Consider the following 17,318-nt stretch of genomic DNA (forward strand, 5'->3'; position numbering starts at 1 on the left):
ACACACTTGAAGTCAGAAGTTTACATAAACTTATGTTGGCGTCACTAATGTACTTACTCTTACTCAATTTTTTTTGATGAACAAATACGTAAAAAAAAGAGTAAGATGGTTAAATAAAGTGCAAAATGATTGATTATTATTATTTGTGCCCTGGTCCTATAAAAGCTCTTTGTCACTTTGCACGAGCCAGGTTGTGACGACAGGCTGGCAGGCTTACAATGATGGCAAAAAACATCATTTGAGAGTGCGCTGACCCTGGTGCTAGTGGGAGTACACAGCTGGAGGTTGAATGTTTGAAGGGATATGGGACTATAAAAAGTTTGGGAACTACTGTTAGAGTATATATATTTTTTAATTAATAGGTTTAGGCTATAAGGCCCATGCATTCGACAGAGAGAAAGAATATTTTCTGACTGGACATTTTGCACTGCTTTGGTGGAGTTCTCCGCTCTGTCTAGCCTACCGTTCTCTCTTGCGTTCTGTATATAACATTTATTGAAATAGGCTATAGCAAATAGGAATAGGGAAATATCTCGGAATCTCACTCGTGCCCGACTCTCGTGCGCGGCGCCAGTCAAGTTCAAATAGACTAAACCATTGCCTGTCACATCACCTTGTCGTCACCGTCAACGCCTGCAGTATATAAAGCAGAATTTAGCAACATGGTGTTTTTATTCACAACAAAACTTCAGTTACACAACGTGAAATCTATAAAGTGTCAAATAATGTCCAGTTATTACATCAAGTCCACAGTATACATATTTCATTTCCATCTACGAAGGTTTGAAAATATGTCCAGAAAGCCCACTTTTCCTCCTCCGAAAACATAGTGTTCAGGGTAACCTGCAACATAGTTCTGAGGGGAATGCCGCCCATAAAGACAACGGTGCAGCTTCCCATCTCGAGTTTGAGAGAACGCATCAACACATGGAACCAAACAGGCGAACATAGGAGGTTATAGGACCAACTGCAGTTCTTCTGCCTCTTCTCAACTTGAATTACCAACAACATCACAGTTGTCTGTGGACAGACCTCCTTTAGCTTCTCAGCACACTCAGGTGCCAGAACACTCAGTGAAGACATCAGTGGACACAAATGGCAACTTCCAGTGAAAAACATCTTAATTGAACTAATCATGAACGTGTGAACCCCTTAGGGCTTTTAGATGTATTTAACTATGGCAGCCTAATAAGTGATGAATAATGTATGCACTGTATAGTGTGTTAAAGTAATGTAATTTTAATGTAGGCAGGATGTTAATTAAAAACATTTAATTACAATACTATTTATAGCCATCCTCCCACTTTTGTGGATATGAAGACAAAGCAGCATGAATGAGTCCCTGGCATTTTTTATAATTGTTATCACAGTGATGTCATCTAATGCAGTCACCCAGTGAATCTCAGCACCTAGCTCTCTCTCATCCGCTCCTGCCCTGTATGCTCACTAAATTGCACAGTCTAGATTATTTTTCCATCTTGCTACCACCCACAAGTGCTGCTTTGATGAGTTTAACATTACACCTTCCTCCAACCTTTCCCCTCAGCCAAGTTCCCCTTGGTGGTAATAAGTTACAGTATGTAACATCTCTTCACACTCTACTCTCCATCCTCCCCTTCAGTCCAGCGTGTCCACCTGATTGGGCAACAGCAGGGGCAGCTCAATCCCAGCGTGGTCGTCGTCAAACAGGTTGACGGCGTCTGTGGCGGTGGCGGGGAGCTGTGGGGGGTCGGAGGCCAGGGAGGGGGGCTCCGTGGGCAGGTTGGGCTCGCCGGAGTTGCGGAGGGAGAGGGAGAGCGCCAGTGAGGGTCTGTGGGGCGAGTGGGTGGAGCAGCAGGGCAGCAGCCTCCCCAGGGCCCGTTTGAAGTCACGCATGAACAGCGGGTAGATGATGGGGTTCATGGTGCTGTTACAGTAGCCCAGCCAGGTGATGGCGTCAAAGAGCGCCGGGGGAACACACTCACATACCGCCTGACGAGAGAGAGAGAGAGAGAGAGAGAGAGAGAGAGAGAGAGAGAGAGAGGGAGAGAGAGCAAAAGGCAGGCACCGGGGTTGTGTTCAGTATGTACGTAGCATGAAGATGTTGTGAAACAATTTTTTTAATGAAAAGTATTCTTGTAGGAAATATGTAGCCAGTAAGAGATAAAACAGAAAATAATATTGTAAAGGCTCTTTTCATTAGCGTACAGAACCTAAGTAGAACATAGATATACATACACACACACACACACACACACATATACACATACATATACACATATATATACTGCTTATACATATAGGGACATAACCCATAGAAGGGTGAAAGACTGGCTCACTATGGCGTATCAGAGAGAAAGGGAGAAGACTGCTGTTGGAGTGTCCTATATTATGAAGATGAATGAGGGAGGCAGTGAGTGAGAAGCTGAAAAGGGAGGGGGGTGTTCACATACCACATTGCATGTGAAAGGAAGGCAGACACTTGAGCCCTCTGTCTGCTATATTCTGGAGGAGTGAAGTGAGGGACACAGATGGGAAATGAAATGACTGGATCATTGAAAGCCTGAAAGCAGGACAACGATAAGTACCAATTTAGATTAAATCCTTTTATGTCACACACTTAATCCTGCAGATTAACATGCTCCCCTTGTTTTTTGATAATGAGCAAATGGTGAAGGGGGGTACATTTTATGTTTGGCTTCTTTCACCTAATCAAGCATCTTATCATTTTTCTCCCTAAAATTCTACAATCCCAAAAAGACCATGGTATTGACACATTCTTGGGATGAGCCCCACCCCCCCAATTGTATTTCACACATTGCTTTTATGCTGAACTACATGGCAACACTTCAGCAATGATAAAGCTGGGTGATGGAACAGTAAAAACACCCAATCGAGTCACTGAGGCAAATGAAATATGGAGCTCAGATGAAGACCACAGACCTGAATGGAAAGAAATAGGATTCCAAAACGTTAGTTTTTCACTGTGAATAAAGATATACTCTACACGTGAGACATCTTACAATAATATTACAATATAAACATTTGTTGTGGCAAAAGTAAAATAAAAAAGTTTGTCTGTCTCCTAGAATTTGGCACTAAATTCAAGAAGGATGAGTGGACATTAAATATACAGTATGTTCCAGTAGATAAGGGAACATTTTCAAGCCAAATTCCTGTCTTTAATTTTCTACTGCTTATTATTCCACTTGACCGACATCCATTTCCATTCATACAACCAATCTACTTAGTATCCACTTGACCCCACCCCCTCCCCGTTTTGGTGCCCGTTTTGGTATTTTCTTAGCACTACACAGTTAGTTCAAATAACTGAGTTTGGGAAACCCTATTCTAGCTGACACCTTTCCCACAGGAATAAGGCAACCTCAGAGCACACACAAAGCAAACTTAATTGCCATAAGATGGAGCGTCACACACGGAATGGATGTGGTCCAGGTTCTGTAAAACAGGGAATAATTGGCAATGAATAGGGAGGGTGTACACAAACATAATGATAACAGATGTGCTATACAATATACTGTGTGCATGTGGGTTGCAAGTTTCGACCCTGAGAAGATAAGCTTCAACCAATTTATAGATTTCTATTCATCTCCGCTCAGAGCAGCTAGCTGATCCCCCTAGTGTTGAGCTCATAATTTTTTGAAAGCCCTCGATTGAAATGTGCTTTGAATCCCAAAGTTTACTGCAAGCGCTGCAAGAAGAAACAATATCATTGATATCGAAGAGAAATAATGACCAGATTCGATTGTGCATTTTATAGGCCAATTTCTTTATTAATGTGGAGGTAATGTGAACGTTTGGAAATTGAAATTTCACTAGGATTTCAGGAGAACATGTATACTCTTCTATGCTTGACATTAATGTAATAGTATGTTTAAATCACTCTTTAATAAAGAGGCCGATACAGTTTGAGCCACTGACCTGGGCCATGTTGGTGATGAAGAAGGGCAGCCAGGCGCTGAAGAAGAGGCCCAGCAGGACTCCCAGGGTCAGACTGGCCTTCACTGCCCTCCGTCCCTGCCGGTGGGCCAGCCGCCGCTCGCTGTTCACCGACAACTGAGGACAGAGGGACAGACAGGGCGGTCAGAGACAAGGGCCGTGTCCGAATACCTATACTTGCATCCTAAATAGCCCATTTGAGTATGCAATAGTTTAATAGTGTGCGACATTTCAAAAATCAGATATACTTTAAATGCCCGGATGTCATACTAATTTCGGTTTGACAACAGCTGGTTAATTAGATATGGAGATGCGCTACGGAAATCAACTAATAGCGGGAAACAACGCAATAATGTATTCTCAGTATGCAAAAATAGGTTTTATAGAATGAGAATTTTCAAAAATCTAGTATGGTTTAAAATGCCATTATGTGATGGCCTATTCATTTCAGTTCTTCATCTAGTATAATTTGATGCACAGTTTTCCACAATGCATTGGAAGAGGTTGGCTGCAAGTGATAGGTCCTGGTTGTCTTCAAGTAGCCTGACAAAAAAACTAGGCTGCTTAATTGGGAAGATGCTGAATAGCGGATTTCTGTTTTCTCATTGAAAAGTGTTTGTTCTCTTTTAAACTACACTGAACAAAAATATAAACACATGTAAAGTGTTGGTCCCATGTTTCATGAGCTGAAACACAGTGGGGAGAACAAGTAATTGATACACCGCCGATTTTGCAGGTTTTCCTACTTACAAAGCATGTAGAGGTCTATAATTTTTATCATAGGTACACTTCAACTGTGAGAGACGGAATCTAAAACAAAAATCCAGTAAATCACATTGTATGATTTTTAAGTAATTAATTTGCATTTTATTGCATGACATAAGTATTTGATCACCTACCAACCAGTAAGAATTCTGGCTCTCACAGACCTGTTAGTTTTTCTTTAAGAAGCCCTCCTGTTCTCCACTCATTACCTGTATTAACTGCACCTGTTTGAACTTGTTACCTGTATAAAAGACACCTGTCCACACACTCAATCAAACAGACTCCAACCTCTCCACAATGGCCAAGACCAGAGAGCTGTGTAAGGACATCAGGGTTAAATTGTAGACCTGCACAAGGCTGGGATGGGCTACAGGACAATAGGCAAGCAGCTTGGTGAGAAGGTAACAACTGTTGGTGCAATTATTAGAAAATGGAAGAAGTTCAAGATGACTGTCAATCATCCTCAGTCTGGGATCTCACCTCGTGGGGCATCAATGATCATGAGGAAGGTGAGGGATCAGCCCAGAACTACACGGCAGGACCTGGTCAATGACCTGAAGAGAGATGGGACCACAGTCTCAAAGAAAACCATTAGTAACACACGCCGTCATGGATTAAAATTGTGCAGTGCACGCAAGGTCCCCCTGCTCAAGCCAGCGCATGTCCAGGCCAGTCTGAAGTTTGCCAATGACCATCTGGATGATCCAGAGGACGAATGGGAGAAGGTCATGTGGTCTGATGAGAAAAAAATAGAGCTTTTTGGTCTAAACTCCATTCGCCGTGTTTGGAGGAAGAAGAAGGATGAGTACAACCCCAAGAACACCATCCCAACCGTGAAGCATAGAGGTGGAAACATCACCAGGACGACTGCACCGTATTGAGGGGAGGATGGGGCAATGTATCGCGAGATCTTGGCCAACAACCTCCTTCCCTCAGTAAGAGCATTGAAGACGGGTCGTGGCTGGGTCTTCCAGCATGACAACGACCCGAAACACACAGCCAGGGCAACTAAGGAGTAGCTCCGTAAGAAGCATCTCAAGGTCCTGGAGTGGCCTAGCCAGTCTCCAGACCTGAACCCAATAGAAAATCTTTGGAGGGAGCTGAAAGTCCATATTGCCCAGTGACAGCCCCGAAACCTGAAGGATCTGGAGAAGGTCTGTATGGAGGAGTGGGCCAAAATCCCTGCTGCAGTGTGTGCAAACCTGGTCAAGAACTACAGGAAACGTATGATCTCTGTAATTGCAAACAAAGGTTTCTGTACCAAATATTAAGTTCTGCTTTTCTGATGTATCAAATACTTATGTCATGCAATAAAATGCAAATTAATTACTTAAAAATCATACAATGTGATTTTCTGGATTTTTGTTTTAGATTCCGTCTCTCACAGTTGAAGTGTACCTATGATAAAAATTACAGACCTCTACATGCTTTGTAAGTAGGAAAACCTGCAAAATCAGCAGTGTATCAAAAACTTGTTCTCCCCACTGTAAATGATCCCAGGAATGCACAAAAAGCTTTTCTCTAAAATGGTTGTTTACATTCCTGTTCGTGAGCATTTCTCCTTTGTCAAGATAATCCATCCACCTGACAGGTGTGGCATATCAAAAAGCTGATTAAAGAGCATGATCATTAGACAGGTGCACCTTGTGCTGGGGATTTGTCACGCAACACAATGCCACAGATGTCTCGAGTTTTGAGGGAGAGTACAATTGGCATGCTGACTGCAGGAATGTCCACTGTGTAACCATGTCAGCCCAGGACCACATTCGGCTTCTTCACCTGCGGGATTGTCTGAGAACAGTTGATGAAACTGTGGGTTTGCACAACCAAAGAATTTCTGCACAAACTGTCAGAAACCGTCTCAGGGAAGCTCATTTGCCTGCTTGTCGTCCTCACCATGGTCTTGACCTGACTGCAGTTCAATGTCGTAACTGACTTGGGCAAATACTCACCTTCGATGGCCACTGGCATGCTGGTGAAGTGTGCTCTTCACGAATGAATCCTGGTTTCAACTTTACCGGGCAGATGGCAGACAACGTGTATGGCATTGTTGGGGCAAGTGGTTTGCTGATGTCAACGTGTGAACAGAGTGCCCCATGGTGGCGGTGGGGTTATGGTATGGGCAGGCTTAAGCTACGGACAACAAACACAATTGCATTTTATCGATGAAAATTTGAATGCATAGAGATACTGTGACGAGAGGCCCGTTGTTGTGCCATTCATCTGCTGCCATCACCTCATGTTTCAGCATGATATTGCACAGTCTCATGTCACAAGGATCTGTACACAATTCCTGGAAGCTGAAAATGTCCCAGTTCTTCCATAGCCTGTATACTCACCAAACATGTCACCCACTGACCATATTTGGGATGCTCTGTATCGACATGTACGACAGTGTGTTTCAGTTCCCGCCAATATCCAGCAACTTCGCACAGCCATTGAAGATGAGTGGGACAACATCCAAGGGCCACAATCAACAGCCTGACCAACTTTATGCAAAGGAGATGTGTCATGCTGCATGGTCACTGGTTTTCTGATCCATGCCCCTAATTAAAAAAAAAAAGTGTCTGTGACCAACTGATGCATATATGTATTCTCAGTCATGTGAAATCCATAGATAAGGGACTAATTAATGTATTTAAATTGACTGATTTCCTTATATGAACTGTAACTCAATAAAATCTTTGAAGTTGTTGCATGTTGCGTTTATATATTTTTTCAGTGTAAATACTAAACCATTTTTTAATTTCTGAATTTGTCGGCACCGTGGATCTCGGGATGTATCTGCGTTGTTGAAATCACATCAGTCATTTACAGTGCCTTGCGAAAGTATTCGGCCCCCTTGAACTTTGCGACCTTTTGCCACATTTCAGGCTTCAAACAAAAAGATATAAAACTGTATTTTTTTGTGAAGAATCAACAACAAGTGGGACACAATCATGAAGTGGAAGGACATTTATTGGATATTTCAAACTTTTTTAACAAATCAAAAACTGAAAAATTGGGCGTGCAAAATTATTCAGCCCCTTTACTTTCAGTGCAGCAAACTCTCTCCAGAAGTTCAGTGAGGATCTCTGAATGATCCAATGTTGACCTAAATGACTAATGATGATAAATACAATCCACCTGTGTGTAATCAAGTCTCCCTATCAATGCACCTGCACTGTGATAGTCTCAGAGGTCCGTTAAAAGCGCAGAGAGCATCGTGAAGAACAAGGAACACACCAGGCAGGTCCGAGATACTGTTGTGAAGAAGTTTAAAGCCGGATTTGGATACAAAAATATTTCCCAAGCTTTAAACATCCCAAGGAGCACTGTGCAAGCGATAATATTGAAATGGAAGGAGTATCAGACCACTGCAAATCTGTCCATAGGACAACAATCAGTTGTATATTGCACAAATCTGGCCTTTATGGAAGAGTGGCAAGAAGAAAGCCATTTCTTAAAGATATCCATAAAAAGTGTTGTTTAAAGTTTGCCACAAGCCACCTGGGAGACACACCAAACATGTGGAAGAAGGTGCTCTGGTCAGATGAAACCAAAATTGAACTTTTTGGCAACAATGCAAAACGTTATGTTTGGCATAAAAGCAACACAGCTGAACACACCATCCCCACTGTCAAACATGGTGGTGGCAGCATCATGGTTTGGGCCTGCTTTTCTTCAGCAGGGACAGGGAAGATGGTTAAAATTGATGGGAAGATGGATGGAGCCAAATACAGGACCATTCCGGAAGAAAACCTGATGGAGTCTGCAAAAGACCTGAGACTGGGACGGAGATTTGTCTTCCAACAAGACAATGATCCAAAACATAAAGCAAAATCTACAATGGAATGGTTCAAAAATCAACATATCCAGGTGTTAGAATGGCCAAGTCAAAGTCCAGACCTGAATCCAATCGAGAATCTGTGGAAAGAACTGAAAACTGCTGTTCACAAATGCTCTCCATCCAACCTCACTGAGCTCGAGCTGTTTTGCAAGGAGGAATGGGAAAAAATGTCAGTCTCTCGATGTGCAAAACTGATAGAGACATACCCCAAGCGACTTACAGCTGTAATCGCAGCAAAAGGTGGCGCTACAAAGTATTAACTTAAGGGTGCTGAATAATTTTGCACGCCCAATTTTTCAGTTTTTGATTTGTTAAAAAAGTTTGAAATATCCAATAAATGTCGTTCCACTTCATGATTGTGTCCCACTTGTTGTTGATTCTTCACAAAAAAAATACAGTTTTATATCTTTATGTTTGAAGCCTGAAATGTGGCAAAAGGTCGCAAAGTTCAAGGGGGCCGAATACTTTCGCAAGGCACTGTATGTATCAAGCCTTAGCAGTCGTTTTGATCTTGGTCCCACTGATCCGTGCTTTAGTTTATGTTTCTGTCCAGCGGTTCCAGGTTTTTCTGTGCAATAGCCTTTTGATGTGAACATTTGAAAAGTTTTGGTGTGCCTACTAGGCTATTTGATTTAATGTATATGTTACAGGACTTTGGTTTCACTAATGCATTTGTTGAAATGGAACCAAATTATATGTTTCTGTCTTCAGAGTTTTTTTAAATAGGATAGATGGATTATATGGGCTAAAGTGTAGGTCGAATGTGATAGTCTGCAAATAACCAGCCTGAGTGAGCCCATAACTCAATTTCTATTCTATTCAGAGTTTAGAGAAATGAATCAAATTTGAAATGAGATATTATCATGCTGGTCAATGTGATGCATGTCTGAATTTGGAAATAAATCCACATATCCATTCAGGAGCTGCTACTGCGTTGCGGCTCTGGCATACTGTATCGCCTCCTTTTTACTAAACGGTAGGTGCTAAATAGTAGGCTATGCGACAATGAGTACATAGTATGCCGTTTTAGTATGTAGTATGCTAGTATAGGTATTCGGACACGGGAAAGGACTGCATCTCAATGTATCCAAAAACCTAGGTATTTATTTAATTTTACAAGGTAGCTACAGGTCCACATTGTTACATGATTCTTAAAACATTTTACAGACACTCTTATCCAGAGTGACTTACAGGAGCAATTAGGGTTAAGGACTTTGCTCAAGGGCACATCGACACATTTTTCACCTAGTTGGCTCGGGGATAAGAACAACGCTCTTAACCTCTAGGCTACCTGCCGCCCTAAAACTGTTTACCTGTTCGCGGCATGCACAATTTCAAGGATTTGCAAATGAACTTGAATTAAAACAATGATGTGGAATTAAAACAATATTTCCAGGGTGAGCACAAATCTAATGCATAGAAAGTTATTTGTGTACAAACAGCAAACCGGTATAAATAGCTTTAAGCACCTATGTAACAATGTGCACTTACACAAAAGCTAACATTTATAGCTGGAGTAGCAAAAGAAAATAAATTATAGCTTCCACCACATTGCTTTCAGGAGAAGAGACAAGAAGATGTCACTTTAGATGCATCTTTGGCCTGATTTGTCGAGGAGTCTCAGAAAAAAGGAAAGGTATGTAGGCCTAACTCTTGCATTTAACAAGATGTAATGCTCACATTGAAAGAGATGTGAAGTGTTGTTGAAAACATTGAAAAGTCAGTGTGGAATAACATTGTTATGAATCACTTTCCAAGGCCCTCAATCTCAGGAGTGTAGCACAGGTCATTGACTAGAAAAATACAATGCAATGTCTGTGCCATTTATTCTATCAACCAGTTCTCCATCAACAGGCGCCATTGTCCCTCCTCCCTCTTTGTATCTTTCAGAGGATTTGTTATTGACCATGAATTTCTGTTGGGCAGAACATAATCTGAAACACAACCAAAACAAACTGCAAATGCATTCAATACATTTGTAAAGTCACAAGCTTGATGTAATCATTGTGTGCTAGTAATATGGGATCAAACACTAAACTTTTGACTAAATTGAATACTCTTTAAGTGAATTTCAAATGTGGGGGATTAGATACATAAAGTGTATTCATTTCTAAACTGTAAAACAGATATGCATGAAAACACTCATAAATGGTGACATTCTGTACTGTTGTCTCATATTTATATTTTTTTATGCTGGAGTATAGACCCAAATTGAAAGTTTTAGCTTCACTGTCCAAGTAAATACGTAGGGGAGTGTACACACATCTAATCAGCCCACAACACCTTCGTAATCTCAAATTCTTGAATCCATCTCCCAAGTCAATGGCTGTGTCCTAATTATTTTAGCTAAATCCCCACATTTGTTTTCCTTCATGACAACTAATCTGAGAGGGCATGAGAGGCAGAGAAGGCACCATGGTGGAAACCTATCCAGGCACACACTGATCATACAGGGACGGATTATACAGCATTGGGATGTAGCCTCATTGTATCCCCCTTCATTTCCTCTACCACCCCACGCTCTCACCGGCACATGGCGTGACACAGGGTTCTCCTGATGACTGTAGTCATCTCCTTCGAGGTGAGCATGTCCGGCGGCGCCCCCACCTGGTGACGGAGGGTGAGAAGGCTCCTCAGGCGAATGGTGCGGGTACGGAGGTTGACTTAGCGCCGCCACCCGCCTCGCCTGTCTCCGCGCCGCCAGGAGAATCTGACAGTAGGTGAAGCAGATGGCACTGGATGGTAGGAAGAAGGTGAGGACTGACGCCACCAGGGCAAAAGGAAAGGTAACCCGCAGACAGCACTGGAAGGACAGGCCACCGGACTGCGACAGCTGGAAGTAGGAGGCGTGGTACCACAAGCTCAGCTCTGGGTATGTGCTGACGTTGGCACTGCCAGCCCCGTGCATTGGGGAATGGCCACTCCCATGACCCAAGCTGTGCCAGTTCATCTTGATGGGCAAGAAGGAGGTGAGGGCGGCCAGACCCCAGGCCCCTCCCACCAGAAGCAGGGCCCGAGGAGGGGTCATCCTCTGCTTGTAGCGCAGCGGCGAGATGATGAGGAGGTAGCGGTCCAGGCTGATCACACAGAGGTTGAGAATGGAGGCACTACAGCACATGACGTCGAAGCAGAGCCACACGGGGCAGAAGCCCGGCCACAACACCCAGGCCCCGTACAGCACATTGAGCATTGCCGGCGGCATCACCACCAGAGCCACCATCAGGTCAGACAGGAAGAGAGACACCAGGAAACAGTTGGAGGTGTTGCGTAAGGAGCGTTGGGCAAACACCAGAGCGATCAACAGAGTGTTGCCACAAGCCGTCATCAGGATGATGAGGGATAACATGCACGCCAACAGCCACGGACCACTGCCACTGATGCCCCAGGCACTGGTTTCGGACAAGCTGCCATTGGAACTCCCTAAAGGGTTAACAGCATCCCCACTTGCAGTTGCTGCCTCTAAGCCAGGTAAGGTTGAGTTGTCCATAGCGGTGGTTGACATTGGTCAATGTGAGAGCTTCCCTGTTCCTCTTCCAGTCTGCGAATGCCAACAATTGCTGTGAAGCACAAAATGTATGTGACCTCTGGTGCTAGTTAGTGCTGATAAAGATTTCCTGACACTTGAGAAGAATAAAGAGAAGCCACTGCGGTCCTGTTTTGATAATCCATTCACCACATTCTTCACAGGGTTAACAGAGGGGCCCATCAGTAATTTCTGTGAAAACCTCTTATTGGCTCCTGTTGCAGTTGTGATAAGAAGTGTCGGCACTGATTCTATCTCTTCGTCGTGCCCAATAGTCCTGCTTTCCTCAGCGTTGGAGCCAGAGTGAGCAATTCTGTGGCTGTATGTTTCAAAGCTGCGTGTCATGATGACACTCGCTGGGGGGAGGGCAAATTGAGAGGTGGGCTACAACGTGTGAGAGCAAAGGCAGCTTGAGTGGAATGGCAAGAAGAGGGAAAAACAACAAATTCTCCAAGTTATTCTTTACTACACACACACAAGGTTAATGGTATTGCTCCTGTTGGTGTTTGGTTGTTTGTGTGAGAGAGAGCTGTGTGAAGTCTATTTGCTACTCCTTGTGGATATGTGAATCTCAAGTCTTTGTGTTGAATAGAACAAACTCCACTGTGAGGGTGTCATTTGTAAGCAAGGCTCTGGCCACAAGTGCTCTACAGGTATCATGTTTTTTGTCGTGTTCCCTCCTGCTAATCCCCGTGCCGGCCACTCCAGCTCACCTCCCAGCCAGAGCACTCCGCTCCCGGGGAAGGAGCGTGTCTGAGCCTTGAGCTGCTAATACATGCCGGTGCACATTCACAGCTAGAGGATGCAAATTCACAGCAAGGAGGCAGTGTGGGACATATGTGGAACAATTTAATTTAATAGCCTGTGATTCTGACATTCTTGCATTATTTCTGTGAAAAAATACATTTATTGACTCCATTTCTTCGTATGGTATATATCAGAGGTACTCAAGTACTATTTGGAAAGGACCCGTCACACACATTTCCTAGGTGGCAAAGGTCCGGATGGATAGTCATTTAACGGCATAGTAACAAACCCCGACCTCGCAACCCATACAACCCCAAACTGTTCACACCCCCCTTGTTGGCGGAGAAAAAAATGTAGCAGTTTTAAAGCACATTTTTCATGGGCAGATATTTTACACAACTCTACACATTTTTTCCATTTCTTATGTGTTTATATGACCAAGGGTCGAAGCCAGACTAAACATTTGTACACATTTTTTGGTATTCAGGACCCACGGTCCGTATTGATCCTGTTCTGAATATGGACCCTGGTGCGCCAGTTGAGTATGGGGAATATATATAATTGGTCAATTGTGTTCATTTAATTCTGTGGGTATAGAGTGCCTTCAGGAAGTATTCAGACCCATTGACTTCTTCCACATTTTGTTAGGTTTCAGACTTATTCAACAAAACAAAAAAATCCTCATCAATACCCCATAATGACAAAGCAAAAACAGTTTTTCAGAAATGTTAGCAAATTATTTTATTTTTTTATGTATGTGAAATATGACATTTACAAAACTATTCAGACCCTTTACACAGTACTTTGTTGAAGCACCTTTGGCAGCGATTACAGCCTCGAGTCTTCTTGGGTATGACTCAACAAGCTTGGCACACCTGTATTTGGGGAGTTTTTCCATTCTTCTCAGCAGATCCTCTCAAGCTCTGTCAGGTTGGATGGGGAGTGTTGCTGCACAGCTATTTTCAGGTCTCTCCAGAGATGTTCGATCGGGTTCAAGTCCGGGTTCTGGTTGTGCCACTCAAGAACATTCAGAGACTTGTCCCGAAGCCACTCCTGCGTTGTCTTGGCTGTGTGCTTAGGGTCATTGTCCTGTTGGAAGGTGAACCTTCGTCTCAGTCTGTGGTCCTGAATGCTCTAGAGCAGATTTTAATCAAGGATATCTCTGTACTTTGCTCAGTCCATCTTTGCTGATTAGTTTCCCAGTCCATGCCGCTGCAAAACATCCCCACAGCATGATGCTGCCATGATCATGCTTCACAGAAGGGATGGTGCTAGGTTTCCTCAAGACGTGACGCTTGGCATTCAGGCCAAAGAGTTCAATCTTGGTTTCATCAGACCAGAGAATCTTGTTTCGGGTCCAAGTGCCCCTGCCGAAGCAACCGGGGATGCCTCAGCTGGCTTATCAGGTTTCCATGCCTCAGCTGGCTTAACAGGTTCTCAAGACTCGGTTGGTTCGGCAGGCTCCCCGCGCCTCGTCCGGCTCGTCAGGCCCCCACGCCTTGGCTGAGGCAACCGGCATGGTCCCCAGGACCGTCCCTCTAGTTGGCGTCCTATGGCTGGAGCCACGCGCCAGGGAGGGGGTACTGTCACATTTACTCCCACTCCCCCTTTCATGTCCTCGTTGTCTCATGATTACGGACACCTGCCACTATCGTTACGCGTACCTGCGCCTCATGAGACTCACCTGGACTCCACCTCCCTGATTACCTTCCCTATATCTGTCACTCCCCTTGTTTTTTCCCTCAGGAATGATTGACTCTGTTTCGGTTTCGGTTTCGTGTTTCTTGTTTTGTATTTTGTATGTTCTATTTATTAAATTATTCACTGTACTGTACAGACAGTGAGCGTTTCTCAGCCAGTCGAAATCATGAATCAGCTGGCATCATTTTTATGGATATATACAAAGAAATATCAATTGAAAAAAGGTCAAACTTAAGAAAATTCAGCTAGTTTTCAGTCTTTCCAGCTTCAGTTTGAAGTGATTGTGTTAGCTGTGTTGGCTAGATCCTCTGAACAACAGTGTCCTGACGAGTGAGCACATTTTCTATGCCAGGCAAAATCGTGGCTCATTGTTATGGATGAATCAAAATAAATGTCACTACAAAATGTCACTGCACTTTCTGACGTGACTGAGTTAGCCGTAGTTGGCTGGCTAGCAAGCAAGGGATACAAATGTTGCCAGCCAGTATGGCAATGGAACATTTAGAATGAACGACTGCGTCGCATCCATAGATACAGAACAAAAAGACTGACGGACTGGGTCTTGCCTCTGGCAACCAACCGAACCGATAGAACGTATGACCAACTGCACCGAACCCTAGATTTGTGTAGAGGTAAAGACAGTTTCAAGTTGGATATTTGCGCTTTCAAACCTCATTAGCTCTCAAACCACTTGAGCCACAGACCAAATAAGTGTCATGATGTTGGAAAAATTGCGCACAACATTGCAGGGGTTTTATTTTCACGATTTGGACATGAATTCCCTTTCCAAAGCTAATAAACATGTGGGAATGTGAGCAGCATTTTGTATTCCTAGTTAAATGAGTTAGGGAGCGTAAACAAAGTACAAACTTTTTTACATTCGAATTTCAATAGCTCCTTGGTCATGTGCCCTACTTGACTCAAACAAGGTTCAGAATGTACAGTCAGTGGGCCTACACATTGCACACCCTTTAGTTTGTTCATTTTCATCTCGCAGGTTTTTACATGATAAAAAAAAAGAAAAAAGTCAATAGCTCCTTGGTCATGTGACCTATTGACTTCAAACAAGGTTCAGAATGTACACTGACTACCCTTCTATATTGCACACCCTTTAGTTTGTCCATTTTCATCTCACACAATTTTACATGTATTTTACAAAATTTAACATTTCAATTGCTCCTTGGTCATGTGACCTACTGACCTTAAACTACTTTCAGAATGTCCACAGTATAAGGGCACAAGGCAAGACCCAAATGCAGACACAGGAGACAAATGATTGAGCTCCGATATGTATTAGAACAAAGGGAGTAGGCAAAGGCAGTTTGTAAGACAGAATGTCAGACTGACAGTTTGTAAGACAGAGAAGCCTCTGATACCACCATGCGTGACTCAGGGGCTGGGGGCAGCACTCAGGCTGTGGAGGTTGGGTTGGGGACTTAGTCTCTGAGCGGATAAAAGCGGGCGGGTCACCAGGTGCACAGAACTTGTTTCAGGTTACCAGGTGCACAAGGAGGCCTCCATCAAGGCGGGGGGCACCCCGAGTCCAAGCATGGGCGGCCGGACTCGTGGGGTGGGGGCAGCACTCAAGCCAAGGAGGTTGGAGTGGGGACTTAGTCTGTGAGCAGAAGAAAGTGGGCGGGTCACCAGGAGCACAGAGCCTGTTTCGGTTTACCAGGTGCACAGAGCCTGTTGCGGGTTAACAGGTGCCTGACAGCGGGACTATAGATGTCTTAGTAATTCCAGGGAGTAACCTATACTCTAAGGCCAAGGGAGAGGGGTGTTGACCGGGTAGGGAGAGTAGGTGTGGAGGCCAGGTCAATGGGGCCTGTCTGGAGGTCAGGAAGGCCCCAGGGAGAAGGCCCAAGTGAATAGGTGTGTGAGTGACACTGTCCTTCAGGGGGGTGGAGCAGGCAAATTAATGTAAAATTGCGTGAGATTAAAATGGACAAACTAAAGGGTGTGCAATATAGAAGGGTAGTCAGTGGCCATTCTGAACCTTGTTTGAGGTCAGTAGGTCACATGACCAAGGAGCTATTGAAATGTTAAAGTTAGACAAATTAATGTATAAACATGTGAGATGAAAATGGACAAACTAAAGGGTGTGCAATGTGTAGGCCCACTGAGTGTACATTCTGAACCTTGTTTGAAGTCAGTAGGTCACATGACCAAAGTGCTATTGAAATTCAAAAATGTAGATAAATAATTTAAAATAGTGTGAGATGTAAATCGACAAAGAACCAGTTTTGAACATTTTAGGACTAATTGAAATGTGAAAAATTAGATTTGTCACTATGTTGATGGTCCCTAACTGCTGTTGGTGGACGTAAGGAAAACTACAGGCAAATATCTGTCGAATATCCATTCTGAAACGGTCTTTACCTCAGTGATTTGTGTTGGGACTAGATCTTGTGGAAGGATCACTTAAATTAATTCCGCACTGACACATCCAGCCCAAAGCAGGAGTTTTAAAAAATGACACAGTACATTTGATTTGAGGCTCAAATGATTTGAGGTTTTATAATGCAACAGTTGTATTTGACACTGTCATCTCATAAAACTGTCTTGTCATTGTTGCAAAAAGTGAGCTGTAATTTATTCAATGTGTTGATAAGCAAATGTATTCATGTTTAATAAATAGTAATCAAATTCCTCAAACTGTTTATTTTACAGCAAAAGGAAATGCTGACATTGCAAGATATGGGCCACCTGCTTGATGGATAGATGTGGTGAAATTGTCCCTTTAATCGGGATGCCGCTAAAACTTCTGGTCTTGGCTATAAAATTATCTTTGAATTTCCCAGTTCAGTCGCTAGA

At 43.4% G+C, this 17,318-nt stretch overlaps 1 protein-coding gene across 1 annotated transcript; it reads right to left on the minus strand.

The window, feature by feature from the left end:
- Positions 1–671: 671 nt before the first annotated feature.
- LOC110491093 (5-hydroxytryptamine receptor 6-like) lies at positions 672–12,294 on the minus strand. The gene is made up of 4 exons (XM_036945784.1): positions 11,424–12,294; positions 10,974–11,336; positions 3,922–4,056; positions 672–1,971 (listed from the first exon to the last, which is right to left on the minus strand). Exons 1-4 carry the CDS (start codon positions 12,033–12,035, stop codon positions 1,618–1,620), a joined length of 1,464 nt encoding a protein of 487 aa, XP_036801679.1. The 5' UTR covers positions 12,036–12,294; the 3' UTR covers positions 672–1,617.
- Positions 12,295–17,318: the final 5,024 nt, after the last annotated feature.

The sequence above is a fragment of the Oncorhynchus mykiss genome, chromosome 16 (genome assembly GCF_013265735.2).
Source record: "Oncorhynchus mykiss isolate Arlee chromosome 16, USDA_OmykA_1.1, whole genome shotgun sequence".
NCBI classification, from domain to species: domain Eukaryota; kingdom Metazoa; phylum Chordata; class Actinopteri; order Salmoniformes; family Salmonidae; genus Oncorhynchus; species Oncorhynchus mykiss.

Bases quoted from the DNA above. Each gene is read 5' to 3' on its own strand.
- LOC110491093 (XM_036945784.1), bottom strand. From the start codon at position 12,035: ATGTCAACCACCGCTATGGACAACTCAACCTTACCTGGCTTAGAGGCA. The intron at 11,337-11,423 runs GCCAACGTCAGC...CTGTCCTTCCAG, and splicing joins CAATGCACGGGGCTGGCAGT to TGCTGTCTGCGGGTTACCTT. The intron at 4,057-10,973 runs GTGTGCCTGGAT...CTCTGTCCTCAG, and splicing joins TCCGTCCCTGTATGATCAGT to TTGTCGGTGAACAGCGAGCG.